Source organism: Macrotis lagotis, chromosome 2 (assembly GCF_037893015.1).
Source record: "Macrotis lagotis isolate mMagLag1 chromosome 2, bilby.v1.9.chrom.fasta, whole genome shotgun sequence".
NCBI classification, from domain to species: domain Eukaryota; kingdom Metazoa; phylum Chordata; class Mammalia; order Peramelemorphia; family Peramelidae; genus Macrotis; species Macrotis lagotis.
This window is the reverse complement of record NC_133659.1, coordinates 157,340,738-157,360,429: the sequence shown is the minus strand read 5'-3', so window position 1 is coordinate 157,360,429 and position 19,692 is coordinate 157,340,738. Positions and strand designations below refer to the sequence as shown.

At 36.4% G+C, this 19,692-nt stretch overlaps 1 protein-coding gene across 3 annotated transcripts in view; it reads right to left on the bottom strand.

Moving 5' to 3' along the window:
• The window catches only part of LOC141513345 (SLAM family member 5-like), a 49,193-nt gene that overhangs the window by 21,750 nt on the left and 7,751 nt on the right, over positions 1-19,692 (bottom strand). For all 3 annotated transcript variants that reach the window (XM_074223072.1, XM_074223070.1, XM_074223071.1), the window contains exon 2: positions 1,003-1,344. In XM_074223072.1, the coding sequence (XP_074079173.1) occupies positions 1,003-1,344 (342 nt within the window). The remainder of the gene's footprint in view (positions 1-1,002; positions 1,345-19,692) is intronic.

Below are 19,692 nucleotides of genomic sequence, written 5' to 3'. Positions count from 1 at the left end.
ATTTTTCAAATTTTGATGTCTTTAGAAGTCAGTCTAAAGAAACTCTTTTGCTAAGGTAGCCTGTGTCCAAGGAAAACAGATAAAGACTTAGGAATCATTTTTCATTAAAATGTTAATGAATGACATTAATAAGTAGGAAAAGCATAGGGATAGAAGAGGACAGAACTTGGCAGAATATCCTTATTGAAAGGACAATAATAGCAAATAAAGTCACTGAAGAGAACAGAGAAGGAACATTAAGAAAAGAAAGAGTAAAGCAGAAAATATGTTGTCATTGAAGTCAAAGGAAGAAAAAAGTACCAGTAAGAGGAAATTTTAGGATCATAGAAATAACCACTAACATTATATATTATAGAGAATTCAAGGAGAACGCTGAAAAAAATCAAGGAATATGACCTTTAATGAGATCATTGAAAATTTTAGAGAGAATAGTTTCAATAGAGTCATTGGGGTTTGAGCTGTGTTATAAAGGACTAAGAAGGTGAATAGTAAGGAAAAAAGAAGCCATTGGATATAGAAAGCATTTTTCAGAAATTTAGCAGCTGATGGTAGGAGCTTAATGGAATTGTTGCTAGAAAAGCTACAAAGTTTAAGGAAAGTATGGTTTGTTTTAGGATTATGGAGACATGAGCATGTATGTAGACAAATGGGAAAGATGCAATACAAGAGATGAGATGGCAAAAATTGAATATACCTGAAGGCAAAACCCATGCCCTTTCTAACCTTTTTTCCCACCAGACTATCTAGTATAGTGGCAAGATTTCTTTCAGGGAATATTTGATTGAAAACTTAAATATTCTTTGAAGAAAAACTTGGGAAATAACCAGTGAAACAAGAAAGAACTAAATCAGGAAGTTTTGCCACTATGTACGTAACCTTAGGCAAATCACCTCACTTCTGTGGACCTCAGTTTCCTTGGATGAAAAATGAGGGGTTGGGCTAGAGAGGCTCTTTGGTCTTTCTCAGCCCAAATATTCTATGAGTCCACAACTATAGTCTTACTGTAGACTTGCAGAGTATAGTTCTTGGTGATAGTGATGTTAGTTGTAGAGGTCTGAAGATTCATGTCAGCTCTGTAGGGTCCAGTATCCTCCATCTTAAGGGGGCTAATCTTTAAGTTGAAAGTTTCAGGTTCGGCAGTCAGTCGTCCCCTATAATTTTGATGGGTTGGAATGAGACGGACTGATGTACCTTCTGGTTGCATAAGAGCAACAGGTGTACGGGAAGACCAGTTAATATTCTCAATTTTATGTCCAGCTGGTATTTCTGCAGGGAGGATAGCTGACTCTCCCAGAATCCCTATTACCTTTATTGCGGCATCATTCTCTTTGGAAGCTCTTGGCTCTGTAGAAGTAAAAGAAAAATTGTGATAGCAATTAAACTTGATTTCTATCTAGTAGTTTTCTCTTAGCACCATTACCTATAATTTGGGATAAATCCTGTAGATGCCATTATAAAAGTAAAGGGAAACCTTGGAAGATAGTGAGTTCCTCAATAACTGGAGCTCTTTAAATAGATGTTTGATAACCCCTTCGGGGAGAAGTTTTACTGAGAATTTGTTTGGGTATGGGTTTTATTATATTAAACCTGAGATATTATGATTTTTTTTCTTAGTCCATCATTTAATTCCTTGAGGAGGTACCTTATTGTGGAATCACACGCTAACCTCACTACCCCAGGAATACTTTATGTCAAGGGAATTCTAGAGATTTTTACATGCAAATTTTCATGACATTGATGTATCAAATATAGCATATTTTTTGGTGTGGGAATTCCTTCTATAAACTCAGACTTAGCCATCTATGAATGAATAGATAAATCTTAGAGAATGGTTGAGATTCAGAGTCATTAAGTAGATTGTCTAGTTTATTATAGGTAATAAGCATCAGAGATGATTTTTGAATTCACATCTTCCTGTGTTCTACCCATAATACTTCTAATATTCTCTCTATATATTTGCCATTCAAATTTAAGAATCATTGTTCACTTATAGAAATATACACATTTGAATTCCTCCAATTGTATAGTTATCTGAGACAGGAGACCTATTCCTGGATTTTGGGTTTGTGTCTCTATTAGGTGCTTGGTAAATTTTGAGAGGCCATAAGAGTGGAAGGAAGAGATTTTTGGAGTCAGAGGACTTAGGTTCAAATTTCATTTCTAATCACTACTGCTTCTATGACATTCAACAAGTTATTTAACCTCCCTGGGTTTCAATTTTCTTATTTGTAAAATAGGAAACTATTAAAATTCTTTCTTGTTCTGCCCTCCCTGATCAACCCCCTTTTTAGATAGTATAATAACTTCATGAGTAGTATAAGTTAACAAGAGTAGGAAATAAGATTGAAAAAGGGAACCTAGAAGTCACAGACTAAAGGAGCATAACAGTTACTTGTTAATTGTCTAATAAATTAGAGGAAAATAGGAACTACTGAAATCTGTCTCATAATTTAACTAAGGCTAAATTCTAAAGTAGAGGAAACAAACTGGGTCTTACTGAAGTAAGACCTTTAGGCTTACTAATTATTCATCACCCCCCACATAAGTTTAGTAAGATCAGCACAACACAAGGAAAATATACCAATGAACCAATCCTAAAGTGTTACTGATAACTTTGAGATGATGTGTATCTGTTAATGAACTACAGTGACATGGATAAAATAAAATAAGAATAATAAAAGTAAAATAAAAATAAGAGTTAATCCATCTTCTATCACTGAAATCCTTAAAAATGAGATTCACTGGGGTGGCTAGGTGGCACAGTGAATAGAGCACTGGCTCTGGAGTCAGGAGTTCCTGAGTTCAAATTCGGCCTCAAACACTTAATAATTACATAGCTGTGTGGCCTTGGGCAAGCCACTTAACCCCACTGCTTTGCAAAAAAATAAAAAAATAAAAACCCTAAAAAAAATAAAAAAAATGAAATTCACATTACCCTGCTCCTCCACCTCAGGTACTCTTCCATCATTAGTGGGTCTGTTCTACTTTCATACTCCCAACTCCAACATGTGGCTCTCTGACTCTCTGTATCCCTCCTCCTCACCATTTTCTTCCTTAAATTGCCTACTTTCCTTCACCACCTCATTCCTTATTCCCCATACCACCTTGTCTTTACTTGCTGTGCTGTTTGCTTCTGTTCTCTCTGTGCCTTATTAAAGTATGATTGACACATTACTCTCAGTTTGCTGCTGTTGTGGTCTTTCTTAGTGAATATCAAAAAAACTAAAACAAAACAAAACAGATATGCCTGTCTCCACCTGAACCCAGAGGGACCCCATATCAGTCCTATTCTATTACTCATAAATTGGGAATACTGTACTGAAACTATAAGTTATTCATAGCTGCTCCTACCCGAAAGAGGTAGGTGCAATAAAGTCATGTGTAGCAAACAATGAAACTTGTATTCTCTTCCAGGAGATTCCTCCCCTCTCCCTTTTATCTGGACCATAATAAATCAATTCAATAATTCCATATGTTATTTGATAATTCAGAGACTCTTAGTAGATGATCTTTGAGATACTTTCCAGCTCTAGCTCTATGATATTATAAATATTCCAACCTTCTAATTTTTAAAATTACAAGAGAGGTAACTTGGCACAATGGAGAGAGGGGCTAACCTTGGAGTTAAGAGAAGGTGGATTTGTATCCTAGCTCTGATACATCATATGTGAACCCAGATAAGTCACTGAAACATCCTCTGTCTCATATAACTTACTTAGATTTTAATTCACAGAAAAATTGCTTATGTATTGGCTGATAGAGTTTCCTTACTAGGAGTTTACTGCATAGATGAAGTAATATTTCTGCATAAAAATTACAACATTCAACTTATATAGAATTGTGCTATGGAATATAACGATTATGTAATGTGAAGCTCAATTGTACCTTTATCCCCACAGGCTAAAAATTGAGAGTTAACTGGAGTTTGAGACAAAGGATGAGTGCTTTTAACATTTAGTCAAATTTCTGCTCACTTAGAAACTTGCTAAAATATTGTGAGAAGTACTTTGGTATAAAAGAGAAGATAAGGGCAAGATAAATCTAAGGAAATGATTATGAAAATTGTTTATTTCTAGGAAAGACTCATTATTTGTTGGAAGAAAGAATCAGACTATACCTCCAAAGCAAATTATTAGATCATAAATTTTGTCATTAGTGCCCCTCCTCTCTTATTTTGGGTCTTTTCTACCTTCTTTTTTTTGGGGGGGGCTTATCTTTTATCTCTGACCCAGATAACTTGTATTCTCATCTATCATAATGCTCTCTCTCACTTGCAGATCATATTAAACTACTTTCCTCAGATTTTATTCATATTTTAGTATAAAATACTGATAGAGTTTAATATATTAACTTTCCCAGGAGTTTTTGAACTTCACCAAGGATCAAATCTTTAAGCTAGAGGTATGACTCACAAAGAGTGAAATGGGAAGCATTTCATTGGGAAGAGTGGCATTTTGGGGAGCTAAGGGATCTTTCTAGCAATACTGAATTTATATCTTATGTTTAACAGCCTGTTCCATGTGCCTGTTAAACTGAACTTTTGTTGCAGGAACTCATAAGGAGGATCCAAAGATCCTAAGGGTCCCTGGAATGTTGTATTCCTTCAACTTTAACATTTACTAAGTATCTACTGCATGAAGAGCACAGTGTTAGTTGCCAAGGGAGATACAAAGTTTAGATGAAACAGAATCTTTGCTCTCATCACTCTATTTTGTAGGGACTAAAAAAAAACCCATGCAGATAATTCTCATTCATATTGTTCCTTGAGGGGGTGGAACCATATGAAGGTAGGAATTCCCAGAAACTCTCCTCCAGAACACTCCTAATGCCTTAAAATTATGACTGTAACCAGATTCCAGAGAGGTGGAATGCATAGAAAGATGGAGCAAAGCAACTTTTCGGCCCAAGATAACCTGGAAGATCTGGAAGAGTTTGTTCCACCAGGATGGGAAGGGGTTGTAGGGCAGCCAGGGCCACAGCTGGACTGCAGCCTTGCCACACCAGAGTGAACAAGCTCCAGTCATCCAGGAACTGTCTGCAAGGTGTCTGGGTCCTTGGGGGTGTCTAGGTTCATGGCAGCAGAACCAACTTTCAGACCTCTCAGCTCAGGGATGGTCAAGGACAACTTGGAAAGTCAACTGGAAAGCCCTGCCACACCAGAGTAAATGTGGAGTACAGGTCAGCCAGGCCTCAGCACATACCAGGGCTGGGAGCTGGAAGCAGTTTTGCAGATTTACCCAGCAGGGAACCACCTGGCAGCTGCTTGCAAAGCACTCAGACCATGAACAGTAAGGGGGTTGAGGGTAGATTGTCAAGGTCTCTCTGTTTCTTTATTCATACTCAGATCTAGGTTGCAGTCTGTAGCACCCTTTTGCTATAGCAGTGCAGGGACTCTCCTCAAAGCTCCAGGGCAGAAGGGAGTGCTTGTGATTATCCATAGTTCACAGCATAGGCCAGGGAAGACAGAGCCTCTTATGAGACCTGGAAGGAATTGAGGCACCTGGGGAGGTGTTCCAGAAACACTAGAAACTTGGGAAATACATAAAAGCCAAGTCATAGACTGGGGAAAACAACAGAAGAAAAAGAATCTGACTATAGATAATTACTTTGGTTCCACAGTGGATCAAAGTACACACTCAGAAGATGACAAAATCAAAGCTTCTGTATTCAAAGCCTCCAAAGAAATGGGAATTGGTCTTAGGCTATGGAAGAGCTCAAGAAAAGATTTTGAAAATCAAGTAAGGGGGCGGGGCATCTAGGTAGTGCAGTGGATAGAGCACCAGCCCTGGAGTCAGGAGTAGCTGAGTTCAAATTTGACTTCAGACACTTAATAATTACTTAACTGTGTGGCCTTGGGCAAGCTACTTAACCTCATTGCCTTGCAAAAAAATTGCCTTAAACAAAAAAAAAAGAAAATCAAGTAAGGGTGGTAGAGGAAAAATTGGAAAGAGAAATGAGAGCAATGTGGGGAAAATCATGAAAACTAAATCAGCAGCTTGGAGAAGGAGATACAAAAAAACCCAAAGAAAATAGCATGCTAAAATCCAGTTTAGGTCAAATGGAAAAAGCAGTCCACAAAGTCAATGAGGAGAAGAAAACTTTAAAAAGAAGAATTGGCCAGATGGAAAAGGAGATAAAGCTCTCTTAAGAAAATAAGCCCTTCAAATGTAAAATGGAGCTAAGGGAAGTTGATGAGTTTGTGAGAAATCAAGAAACAATAAAACAAAACCAAAAGAATGAAAAACTAGAAGAAAATGTGAGATATCTTACTGGAGAAACAGCTGACTTGAAAAAACAGATTCAGAAGAAATCATTTAAAAATTATTGAGCTACCTGAAAGTCATGACCAGGAAAAAAACCCTACACTTTAATTTTCAAGAAATTCTCCAGAAAAATTGCCCTGATATCCTTGTAGTAGAGGGTAAAGTAGAAATTGAAGGAATCCACTGATTGCCTCCTGAAAGAGATCCCCCCCCCAATCCCAGAATTTCCAAGTCAAAGAGAAAAGCAGCCAGAGAGAAACAATTGAAATATTGTGAAGCTATAGACAGGATTATACAGTATTTAGTAGTGTCTATTTTAAGTACTCATAGAACATGATATTCTGGAAGGAAAAGGAGCTTAGATTATAACTAAGAATCAACTTCCCAGCAAAACTGAACATCTTCTTTCATGGGGAAAAGATGGACATTCAATGAAATGACCAGAACTGAACAGAAAGTTTGATCTCCAAGTACAAGCCACAGGTGAAGCATAGAAAGGGTATACGGGAAGGGCAAATTATGAGGGATTTAATGATGTTGAACTGCATGAGAAGATGATACTGATAACTCATGAAACATCTCATTTATTAGAGCAGTTAGAATCAGCACAGGAGAGAGTTGAATATCAAAGTACAATATAAAGATGGAATCAATGGGTATAAAAGGAAGTTACTTGGAGAAAGGCAAAGGAGAGGTAGAATAGACTAACATATTTATGTAAAAGAGTCAAGAAAAAGCTTTTGCAATAGAGTGGAAGTGGGGAAGGTGAGGAAGAATGAATGAGACTTCATTCACATTGGAAATGGCTCAAAGAGGGAACAACTGTAGAAATCTATCTTACCTTAGAGGAAAAAGGACAGGAAAGGTGTAAGAGATTGCTGAGGGTTGTAAACAATAAGCCTGTGATGGGGCTTTGTGTGGGAGTGCTAGCCTGAGGAAGTAAACTTTAATCAACTGCTGCCTGCAAGCACTGGGGCATCGTTTGACTTGTAATTAGAGAATGCCAGGGGATTGGGAGTGAAAAAGGCTATTTAAGCACTTACTTTGTGTTGAATAAATGGAGAACTTGCCATCTTTGTCTCAAGCCTCTTCAGCATTTGCCTGTGAACTTGACTACAGCTGGACTGAGTCAAGTCATGGTTTATGAGTAAAGTATAAATTAGCCACAACAGAAAGGGATGGGAGAAAGTGGATGAGGGAGGGGAGGACGGTGTAGGTGATAGAAGAGAGGAAAATTGTGAGAGAGGGTAGTCAAATGCAACATTTTTTTTGTAGGACAGTGCGGTTGGGTGGCTTGCCCAGAGCTGCACAGCTGGGTAGTTGTTGGGTGTCTGGGGTTGGATTTACGGTTGCATTTGGCCCTGGTTCCAGGGCCAGTGCTCTGTCCATTGTACTTCCTGGTTGCCCTACCACACACTTTTGAGGAGGGACAAAGTGAAAGGAGAAAGAGAGAATAGAATAAATAGGAGTGGGGAGGAATAGTATAGAGAGAGATATGGCTAGCAATAGCATGTGTGGGAAAATATACTGAAACAACTTCTCTGATGGACTTATGATAAAGAATCCATACCAGAGAGAGAGAGAGAGAGAGAGAGAGAGAGAGAGAGAGTTGATTGTATTTGAACACAGACTGAAGTACATTTTTTCCTTTTTCTCTCACTTTATTTTTCTTGAGGTTGCTCTATCTTTGTGGGGGGGAGCAGGTATTATGTTTATTTTTACAACAAGACTATTGTAGTAATGTGAAAATAAATAAATTAATTTAAAAAATAGTGTTCCTTGAAAAATGCATAAGAGAATTATAAAGAAAATGCTATGTGAGGTCTTGGAGTATTGAGGAATAGAGTGGGGGAGAATCCTTACAAAGGATGCATATCAAGGAAGGTTTTATACAGGAAATAACATTTAATGGAGAGGATTTCAACAGGCAAAAGAAAATTCCATGGAATAGAGAATTATTTGAAGTAATCTACTGAGATCATAGAGCATCAGATCTCTGTGGACAACAGCTAATAACCTATTTTGACTGGAATTTATATTTTGTAGAGGGGGATGATATGAATTAAGACTGGAAATACTAAGTAGTACCAAACTGTGGTTGTCTTAAAAATGCCAGGATGAGGAGATGAACCTTTAATTTGTAGGCAATAGGGAACCATTACAGATTCTGTGGCAAAGGATTGCCCTAGATATATGTAGAAATCTGGCAATAGTATGAAGTAAGAGGGGAAACAGGAAGTTACAAAGTCTCTCTATGTCTAACAAGTCTTCTCTGGATCCAGCTAACTCTTTGCTTGGCTGCTTTCTTTGTTTGCATCCCTGCTTTAAGCCTAAAGTTGCAGCTGACAATCATCTACAAAACTAGCACTGACAATTGATTGTATTATTCAGGGATCCTCCAGATAAGGGAATTCCCTGTTGATGTACTCTATCTCAGGAGATCAAAAACTGATAAATAAGAATATTCCAAAAAAAGCTGAAGAGACCAGAACTCCCCCCCCCTTTGGAATTTGGAAAAATTCCATGGAAAAATCATGGTGTTCACTTTTCTTTTATTACTTTTTATTCAAGGGATTTGTCTATGGTTTTCTGTGTGAATCTGGGTTAACTTTATGTATTTCTGAACTTCCATTTCAATAAGCCAGTTAATTGGCAGTCATTTATTAAAGGTGTATACTGTGCTAAGTGCAAAGAAAGGCAACCATAGCTCCTGTTTCTTTAGTTTTAATCTTTATAAAACATTTCTCCCACAATAACTATGTAAAGGAGATAGTATAAATAATATTAGGCTCATTTGACAGATGGAAAAAAGTGAGCCTCCAAGAGGCATGGAGCTTGCCCAAGATCCCAAATGTAGAAGTGATAGAATCAAGATTTATGGGATTATAAATTGAGAGCTGAAACCAAGGGCCTTAGAAATCATCTCACCTCCAACAGTTCAAATACAATATTCTTTCTATTATTGCCAGTTCACCTCATCTTCTTATGAGGGATCCTTTTACCCCTCATTGTGATGTCTCTAGTCTAATCCCTATATTACTCACGTAACTCTCATGGAGGAGACAAAGTAGAAGAGTGTGTCTGTGATTATGTCTATTTCAGCCATGCATAACAAGTATCCTAGTAACCATCCAGAAATCTACTGGACAAGATTGTTGAGTGATTCCCATTCTTCTTCCATGATAACAATTACTATCAATTAGTTTTCTACCCTTCCATTTTTATAGCATACCACAATTAATATTTTGTTCTAATGTTTCTGCAACACAGAATTATTATTCTATTGTGCATATTCCCTTAGCATAAAAATGGACATTTCATTTCATTTATTACTCTGTTGTTTCCATATATTCTTAGCTAGTCAGTATTTTAACTGAATCTCCTAAAATAAATCCCTTCAATTCCTTTATTTAATTCATATCAGTAATGGCTTTTGATTTAGTTTTCTATTTTTTTTCACACACCTTCATTCATATTTGGTAAAAGGCAAACTGAATGCAAAAGGAAAGTGAAGCAGAAAATTCCAACAAGCTGCCACAAGATGGCACCCAGTACACCAAGACAGGTAAGTGAATTAATGGAAAGAATAATACGCTTAGAACTCAGGAAGACCTGAGTCCAAATTTAGATTCAGACACTTACTAGCTATATGACTTGGGCAAGTCACTTAACCTCTGACTGTCTCAGTTTCCTCAACTATAAAATGGAGATAATTATAACTGCTACCTCGAAGGGTGGTTGTGAGGATCAAATAAGGTAATATTTGTAGAATACATTGTGCAGAATCTAGAACATAATAGATGTTTCACAAAAGAATATTTCCTTTCTTCTTTTAGAGCTTCCCAAATATATTTCCCCTCCCACATGAGGGTAGTCATAATTTTGGAAGAATTCAGGTTCAAAGATTGAACCAAGTGTTAGGAGAAGAAATTCACCTGGACAATACTTGAAGCTTCTTTTGAATTAATTCCATCCCTTTCATGAATACACAGTTATTCTGACTTTTTTGGGTCTGCACTTCACTGGCCAAGTAAAGAGAAGTGTTTACAAAACTGAGGTTCAAAGCATCTCAAAGACAATGGTGGCCCCAGTATTGGTGATTCAAAGGAGATGATACCACAGTTAAGTAACTGTATTTTGTAGATCTGGAGAACATGGAGAGAAAAAGTATGCAATCAGTAGCTAGAGTCCAGATGTCTTTATTTGACAGTTTGGTAGTTAAAAGGAGTCTGTTGAATCTAGATCCTTAAGGACTCTTTTTATGTAAACATGGGTGGCTTGAGTATTTAGTTGTAGAGGGATTTGAGATGTATTGGCATGATAATTTAATAGGGGGAAAGGAGAATCTAGGTTTATCAAGGTATCACACTGGATTATTTCTCTTCATGTTATTTGTTCAACTGGTACTACCATTTAGGGTGCCAAATATAGAGATGGCCATATATGGTGCTAGATATAGAGATGACATATATAATTTATCTATCTATCTATAGACACTAATCTATAGATGACTTTCTTTGTCTACAATCATGAACTAAAATAAAAGGGTTTCATATTTCCATAGGTGATTGACCCCAGAGAGAAAAGGAGAAAAATTAAAATAATGGGTAGGGGAAGAGACTCTTCTTGGGGAGTAGGGCTATAAGGATCTCCATAGTTTTAGTGTTACAGATTGAATTACAATATATTGGAGTATTTTCAAGGTGTTTTAAAGCCAAAAGGCCATAGATTTAATGGCCAGCTGATAAAAACACATGGATGTTTTTAGAATGCCAGAAGTACACTTGCCAAAAAGACTTTTCTATGGAGAACTCATACAGGGCAAGCATTCAAAGAGATCAAAAGAAGCAATACTAGGACACCTTGAAAGTCTCTCTTAAGAACTTTGGAATTGGGTGGCTGGGTGGCTCAGTGGATAGAGCACCGGCCCTGGAGTCAGGAGTACTTGAGTTCAAATCTAGCCTCAGGTAATAATTACCTAACTGTGTGGCCTTGGGCAAGCCACTTAACCCCATTGCCTTGCAAAATCTAAAAAAAAAAAAAAGATATGATAGAAATAAAATCAACTATGTATTAAATTTGACTTAGTGCATAGAGGACTGGACCTAAAATCAGGAAAATGAGTTCAAATCCAGTCTCAGATACTTAGTAGCTGCATGACCCTGGGTGAATCTCCAAATCTCTACCTCACAACCCTTATCTAAAAAGGGTATTATAATAATAGAACCTACCTTTCAGAGTTGTTGTGAGGATCAAATATGATAACATTGTTAAACAAATATTCTTGAACTCATTATATAAACATTATTATTATTATTATTAATTATCTGTATGGGTCATGAGGAAGGGGACAGGGAGCAACAAAAAATCTACTATTGTCTACTCAAGTCAATATACATTTATTAAGCCCCTACTATATGCCATACACTGTGCTCTATTTTGAGGATACAAAGAAAGGAAAAAGGATCATGCATAATCACAAGGAACTTGTGAATAGTTACATACAAATGAACTGTGTACAGAATAAGTAAGAAATAATAAGCAGAAGTAAAGAGTGATTAGAACAGGTTTCTTATAGAAGATGAATTTTTTTTCTGGGACTTGAAAGAAATCAGAGAAGTCAAGAGGCAAAGATGAAGAGGGAGAACATTCCTAATATGGAGGACAACTAAAGGAAAATGCACTGATTTGGGAGGTGGAATATCTTGTGCAAGGAATAGCAAGGACACCAGTTGATCTGAGTGAGAAGACTGACTGAGACTTCAGTATTCTTCATCTAACTTCCATTCTTGCCTTGGCTGCTGTATTCTTGAAGCTTCAAAGGCGTTGGATACTATCAACTTGTCCCTCCAAAGAAAGTCAACTTCTAGAGAGAGCAATTATTTTAAATGACTAAATTTGAGCAAGAATTGTAGACTCCTGCTCTCATCCTTGATGTCTGGCATTCAGGACACGGTGATAGTCCTGGCCCTGGAAGCCACAAACAAAAAGCACAAGACATATGTAAAACCCAGCAGAATATGACCTTATAACCAATAAAACCACCATAAAGAAGATTTGTACTAAGGAAGATTTCTTCCCATGTTAGCCCTTCCCATAGTTTCACTCATATGTTGCTAGAATCTTAACCTTTTTAGCCTTATTATCTGTATTACTAATTGTACCCTTAGTGACTCAATCTCTCATTAGCAGAATTTCTTGCACTTCATTGCCAGGGAAAGCATAGTGACCTATCTAGAGCAGTGCTCCAGCAAGAATTTATTACCACTTTCATGACTGATCAGCTCCTTTCCTTATAGATAGGAAGCTAGATGGCATAATGGAGAGAATGAAGACCTGAATTTTAATCCTGTTTTGAAGACTTGCAAACTGTATGTTCCAGCAAAAATCATTTAATTTCTCTCAGTCTCAGGATTCTCATCTTTAAAAAGGTAATAATGGCACTGACTTAACAAGGGCAGCTAGGAGGTACAGTGGATAAAGTGCCAGAGGAAGAAAGACTCATCTTCCTGAGTTCAAATGTGGCCTCAGAATTTTACTGGTTATAGGACCTAGGGCAAGTTACTTGACCCTATTTGCTTCAGTTTCCTCACCTGTAAAATAATCTAGAGAAGAAAATGGTAAGCCGTTCCAATATCTTTGACAAGAAAACCCCAATTGAGGTCATAAAGAGTTTGATATGACTACAAGAACTTGAACAACAGCTTCACAAGATTGTTGCAAAGATTAAGTTAAACTTTGAAAGCCTATATGTTAGTTATTATTATGAAGATATGATTCTATCCCAAGCATAAAAATTCCTTAGGAAAAAAATGAATCACTGAAAACACATTTAACCAAACTCATTTTTATTGTTTTTGTATCCCCAATATCTGTTTTAAAATTTGAATAGGATTTTATTAGTTCTTCTCTTGAACCCCCTTCCTAACATCTCTACCCCTATACTTTGTGTAACTTTGGGATCAGGAAATGGAAAAGATGTGAGATTAATAGGTTGATTGGTGGACTTCTGTGTTGCTAGTCATTCTGGTCCCTTTCTTGAAAACCCTGGGAGGAAGTGTGTGTGTGTGTGTGTGTGTGTGTGTGTGTGTGTGTGTGTGTGTGTGTGTGTGTGTGTGTGTGTGTGTGTGTGTGTGTGTGTGTGTGTGTGTGTGTGTGTGTGTGTGTGTGTGTGTCTGTGTGTGTGTATGTCTCATCTGATAGAGTTGTGACCTGATTTTGTGGGCTTTAGCAGCAGCAACAGTAGCTGAGATAATGTATTTCTCTTCTCTGAAGTCTCCGCTATCACCTACATCTTGGGGGCCTCAGCAAAAACTGAGAACAATTTGGCCAGGAAGTGAAGCTAGTTTCTCTTTGAGTGGGAGGGGTGTGGGTGAAGGTGAGGAGGAGAGGGCAGTGGCAGAACTGAAGTGGGGGAAAGGAGGGGAGAGATAAACACTTGCTTATTTTGTCTGCTACTGTGCTTCCAAGTTATGACTGAAGCAATATGGTCAGAAACATTTATTAATTTATTATTATTATTTTATTAATTTTCTAAAGTGTCTGTAGAAAACAAAACTAGTCATTTTAATAGACCCAAGGTTTAGTTACAAATGGAGATGGGATTATCAAAGTCACTTTGTATTCATGTGCTTCTAGAAGATTCTTGGGCAGAAATAACAAGGAAAATGGAATAAGTACCAGTCTTGGAGTCAGAAAAGCTGGGTTTCAGTAGTTCAATAGTCCCTGCCTTCATGGGGCTCACAGCTTTTGGGGAAGGGAATGGTTAGGAACCAATTCAGATACCTTATATAGTATTACATGATAAAAACACTAAAGAGAGGCAAAAAACAGTACAAGGGAAGGGATATTCTAGGTTATAAGGGATTAGATTATTACTAACCAGGGGATCAAAGAAAGCCTTGTAGTATTTGCCTTAAACTTTAAAGGTTGGGTTAGAATTCAACTAATGAAGAGGGAGAGAGAAGATATCCTAGGCATTGGGAACAGTCTGAGAAAAAATCAAGGAAGCTGGAGAATTTAGGACTCATTTAGATGGGGGAATATTTTAATATACACAAGATAATAGAAAATATTGGTACCATTTAACACATTTTATGGAGGTCATGCTTAGTTTCTTCTCAGGGATGATTTTTGTGATTACAGCTCCCAACTAAAACATGGATACAGGAATACTCTGAAAGGTTGTTTCTTTATTCAGTATATTCCTGATGAATTGGTTTCAAGTACTTTTTGAGCTTTTCATTCTGTTCAGAGAAGAGACCATATCAACAAACTAGGACTCTGGATCAATAAGTCAATCAATAAATACTGATTGATTGAGATACTAGTAAGATAGTAAGGCAACCACAATGCCATGGTTCCTCTCCTTGAGGAACTGAAAGTCTAACTCAGGGTTCTTAGCCTGAGGTCCCTAATTTGACTTAAAAAAAAAGGTTCTCATAACTGCAATTCAGTATAATTGGCCTCTTTTGTAATCCTATGTCATTTATTTAATACACTTAAGAATATCATTCTGTGGAGTCCATTTTGAGACTGCCAAAGAGATCTATGACACAAGAAATATTAAGAACCCCTAGTCCAGCCAGAAATGATCCAGAGGCACAGAAGAACATAATAAAACACTAATTTTCTCAGAGAGGTAGAACAATAAGTACCACATCCCTTCAGAAAAGGAAGGAAACAATCTTTGCAGAATTTGAATAGTCAGGGAAAACCTTGAAAAAAGCAGAATTTGAGATGGGCAGGATTTGGAAAAGCTGAGAGCATGAGGTTAATTACTGGAATAAATTAGGTACACACCATATAGAAGCAAACAATCACATTGGCATAATGTTTGATAGACCTTAATAGCTCAGTTTGTTGGGGGAAGGATTCCCTCTCTGTGGAAAAAACCCCCCAACTTCTGGGAAAACTGGATAGAAATCTGCAGAAATTAGGTTTAAGAAAATATCTCATACCATACAATAAGGTAAACTTCAAATAGAACAAATTGTGCTAAGCTCCAGTTACTAAGCTAATTAAAGAAAGAAGTAGAATAAGATATTTGGGATCTATGGTTAGAAAAGGAGCTCATGACTAAACAAGTTATAGAGAAGATCATACAAATTAAAATGACATAATGGACAGTGGGATTATGGACAATAATTCTATAAAATTAAAGAAATTTTACAAATTAGAAGGGAAACAGGTAAATGGCAGCAAGTTTCTGATAACTGTGTTCTCCTATTGAAAAATGACTAAACAAATTGTGGTATATTATGCCATAACAAATAAATTCCTTAATTTTACGGAATCATTATCCATAATCTTATTGTCCATTGTCCTGTTTTAACTGCTCCATCTTCTCTTGAGATGCCTTGCCCATAGATACCAAGAATACCCCATGTAACCACATGATTCCATACTTACAGCTTTCCTTTCCCAATTAGAATATAACATTGAAAGTAGGGACCATCTTTTTTTTCTTGCATTTGTATCCTTATAGCTACTTAACACAGTCCTGAGAACACAGTAAGCTCTTAATAAATGTGCTCTCTCTCTCTCTCTCTCTCTCTCTCTCTCTCTCTCTCCTTATCCATTTATCCATTATGACCATTCATCTACCCTTATGGGAAGAATGAAAGGGACAGGGAGTCCAACAAAGCATGTTAAAATGATAATCTAATCCCAAATCATTTAGGTTTCTGAGACCAAGGATCTCAAGTTTGCATTGGGAGTGAGATTGACAAAAGAATAGATTTAGTTGGGCTTTGTTGTTGACGGCTTGGTTAGATAGGTAGGTGTTGTTTTGTTCTTCATTCTTAAAGAAGACCATAACATCAGGGGAGGTGATGCCATGACTTACACATGAATTGCATTTGAATGAGGGGATATTGGGCAAAGTCACCAGTCTCACTTTCCCTTCTAAAGTCATTTGGATCCATTGGCCAGATATAAATCAGGGACCCTGGATTTGGCCCTGGATGCAAGGTAATTAAAGTTCAGTCTTTGAGCCTGAATTTGAACCCAGGTCTTCTTTACTCTAGGGCTAGTATTCTATCCACTGAGCCACTTATCTGCCCAGATGGAGAGGTATATAGCTCTTGACTGTGAACTAATAGAGTCATGGTTTTTCTTATTAGAGAGAGGTTTTCTAGTTATTACACACTAATAGATAGTAGTAGAAGGCAATAGATAGAAACTTAAAGAATTTAATTAAATTTTTTTTTTAAAAAGTTAAATAGTTGAAGGCTAGTAGAGAGAAACTGGATGACCCCAAGACTGCCAGAGATGTCTAGCAGAGATAATCTTATGGAAAATAAAGATGTTTCAGGATCATAGAGAAGCAATTCAAAGATGACAACAAAGAAACAGAAAACAGTACAATTATATCATTGAAGGATATTAACAGCTATGTAGTGTTCGAAGTGAAATTGCTCTGACCACACAGTTCTATAATAATATCTATTGCTAGCTAGCATTTGCATATTGTTTTAGAATTTTCAAAAGATTATAAATATATTATATAATTTAATTCTCACATTATCCTGTGACGTTGGTGATATTATTATTCACACTTTACATATGTGAAAACTGAGGCTGAAAATTTTAAGTGACTTGTCTACTTTCATCAAACATTTTCTTTCTGGTCCCAGTACATTATCTATTATGACACCTTTATGTGTTTGTCTCAAGCACATGGTTACTTGTGCACACCTTTATTCATATTCCCTGACCAGGAGAAAGAATTTAAATAGAGTTTCAAAAGAATTTAAAACATGTAAACTCATTTTCCTTTTAAAAATTAATAACATTTTCTTGAGATTGAATTGCCTCAGAGGACAAAGGTGCAACTGGTTGATATAGCTTTGAATATGGCATCAACACCCAAGACTCAAATAATCTGAGTTCTTCAGGATTGATAGATTTCCTCACCCCATTTTGAGTGAACACATCTCTCTGATAGGGTGTGCCATAATAACAAATGCAGAATTGAAAGACACTATGTCCAATAGAAAAACAACTATTTTTGCTGAATATCCTTACTATATTATTGTTGAGTGAAAATTCCTTTGATAAAAATGGAATCTCCAAGTTCTCATTTCATTCTAATTCTGTAACTTAATTATTAAAATGTCTAGTCGGGTCTGTCATGGAACTTTTGTTTAATGTCCACATTGATTTAAAATGATCTCATAATGGACCTTGAGGAAAGGCCAATGTAGAGAGAAGGAATCCTGGAGTGATTTGGATGATTTGATTTGGGACACTGATACTCTTTGGTCTTCCTGCTTTTGATTGCATAGTTAAGAATTTTTTCAGTGGGGTCAGAAAGGACTCCTGATTCAATGGTATTATCTCATTGTATATTTAAGGAAGTTGACAAGAAAAATGAAGATATCACAAGAACAAATATTCCTTGGTTGTTGCTGATGGCCATCCATAAAATGAAAATAATAGCTAGCATCTATGTAGCACTTTAAGGTTCACAAAACACTTTTCATAACCCAATCTTCACAATTGTGTGAAGTAAGTGCTATTATTATTACCATACAGATGAGAAAATGGAAAGAAGTTAAATGTTATGCCACAGGTCACACATTGTGAATACATGGAGTTTCTCATCCTCCTCCTCAACCTTCATGTTGTGAGTATAAGATTCAAAATTCAACTAAGTTCTTGGAAGACCCCTTATTTCTCTGCTTCTTATTTTCAACCTTATATTTCTCAGTTCCTGGACCAAATGCTCAAAGTATCATTTAATCTTTGCCACATTCTTGTGAAATGACTTATTATAGATGAGGGACCTAAGGTTAATAGAAGTTGTAGGTTGTCTAAAGTTATATGTAGAATAAATAGTAGAACTTCAATCCAGATATTCCTAAACTAATAACAAGGGATTTCTACTCTGAATTAAAGTGGATCAGAAAGTTACTACTACTATAGTTGCTACTATAGAAAGTTACTACTACTATAGTTGCTACTATAGAGGAAAATAATGCTTCATAAAACCATAAAATAAGACATGGAATTATTCACAGATCATTATTAGTCACACACATGCTTCCCTGCATTAGTGTGGTTAATCATGAGTTCAATGTACTGTGTGGGTACTTAGTGTTTTTTTTCCCCTAAAGTGAGTTTCTTTTCCATCACTCCAAAAAATTGAATGGAAAGAGGAAAGAAGATGAAGAATGAAGGGAAAAAAGAATTTCAGGAAGAGTGATGGGGAGAGTGAATGAAGGATAGAGAGAGATGGAAATGAAGGGAGAATGGAGGGAGATATATAGAAATGAAGAATGGAGGGATACGGAGGAGCAGGGTAGAAGGAAAAGAATGGAGGGTGAGGGATGGAGGAAGAATTAAAAAAAGGGGGAGTAGAGGGATGATGGAAAAAGGAGGGTAGCATGGAAGGAGAATGAAAGAGGGAGAAAGTAAGGGAAGATAGAGGAGGGGAAGAGAGGATGAGAAATATGGAGGAGTAGTTCATATTACTCCAGTTCTGAGGGTGGAGAATTGAGCCATTTGGGATTTCCACTTCGGGGAAGAAGAGGAAATTTTAAGGCAGATCACAAGATTCTGTACCTTTTTTTTTTTTTTTTTTTAGGTTTTTGCAAGGCAATAGGGTTAAGTGGCTTGCCCAAGGCCACACAGCTAGGTAATTATTAAGTGTCTGAGACCGGATTTGAACCCAGGTAATCCTGACTCCAGGGCCGGTGCTTTATCCAATACGCCACCTAGCTGCCCCAACCTGTATCTTCTTTCTCAGAAAATATATCCCTTAATATGAGAAAGTCTTTGTCACTCATGATTTAGAATTTTCTTATTCTGTGGCATTTAAGGAGAATAGAGAGGGGAGTCCTGCCAACAATTCCCCTCCTGGGACTTTAAATATTTAAATACTTTGAATATTCTCCCTAAGTTTTTAGTGAATTTTTGATGTCTGGAGAAGAAAAACACCAAATAGAAATTAGCACTAAAGTTAGAAAAAAGTGGTGAATGAATGTTAGATGACTGCAATGAAAGGAATTGAAACAGGTTGGAGTTAATGTAAAAAAAAATGATTCATGAATAAATAAGTTAACTATTGATAAAACCAATAAATATATTTTACACTTAAATATATCCATTTCAACCTAAAATGTTATTAATTCATCAATTAATCCCTGTTTCCTTTAATTTCATTTTATCTATTCTTTCTGAAATATTTATTTACATATAGATACATATACATATATATAACTACATATACATATATATGTAACTACATATATATGTAACTATATACACATATATGTATCTTCTTTTTGTAATAGCATGGTCAACATTTATTCTTTACTTTTTTGTTTCATATTAATTATTATGGATCTTTCCAAATTTATTTATATTTTCATACTTATGAATCTTATTTATATTTTAGTATCCTATTACTTTGATACACTGTAAT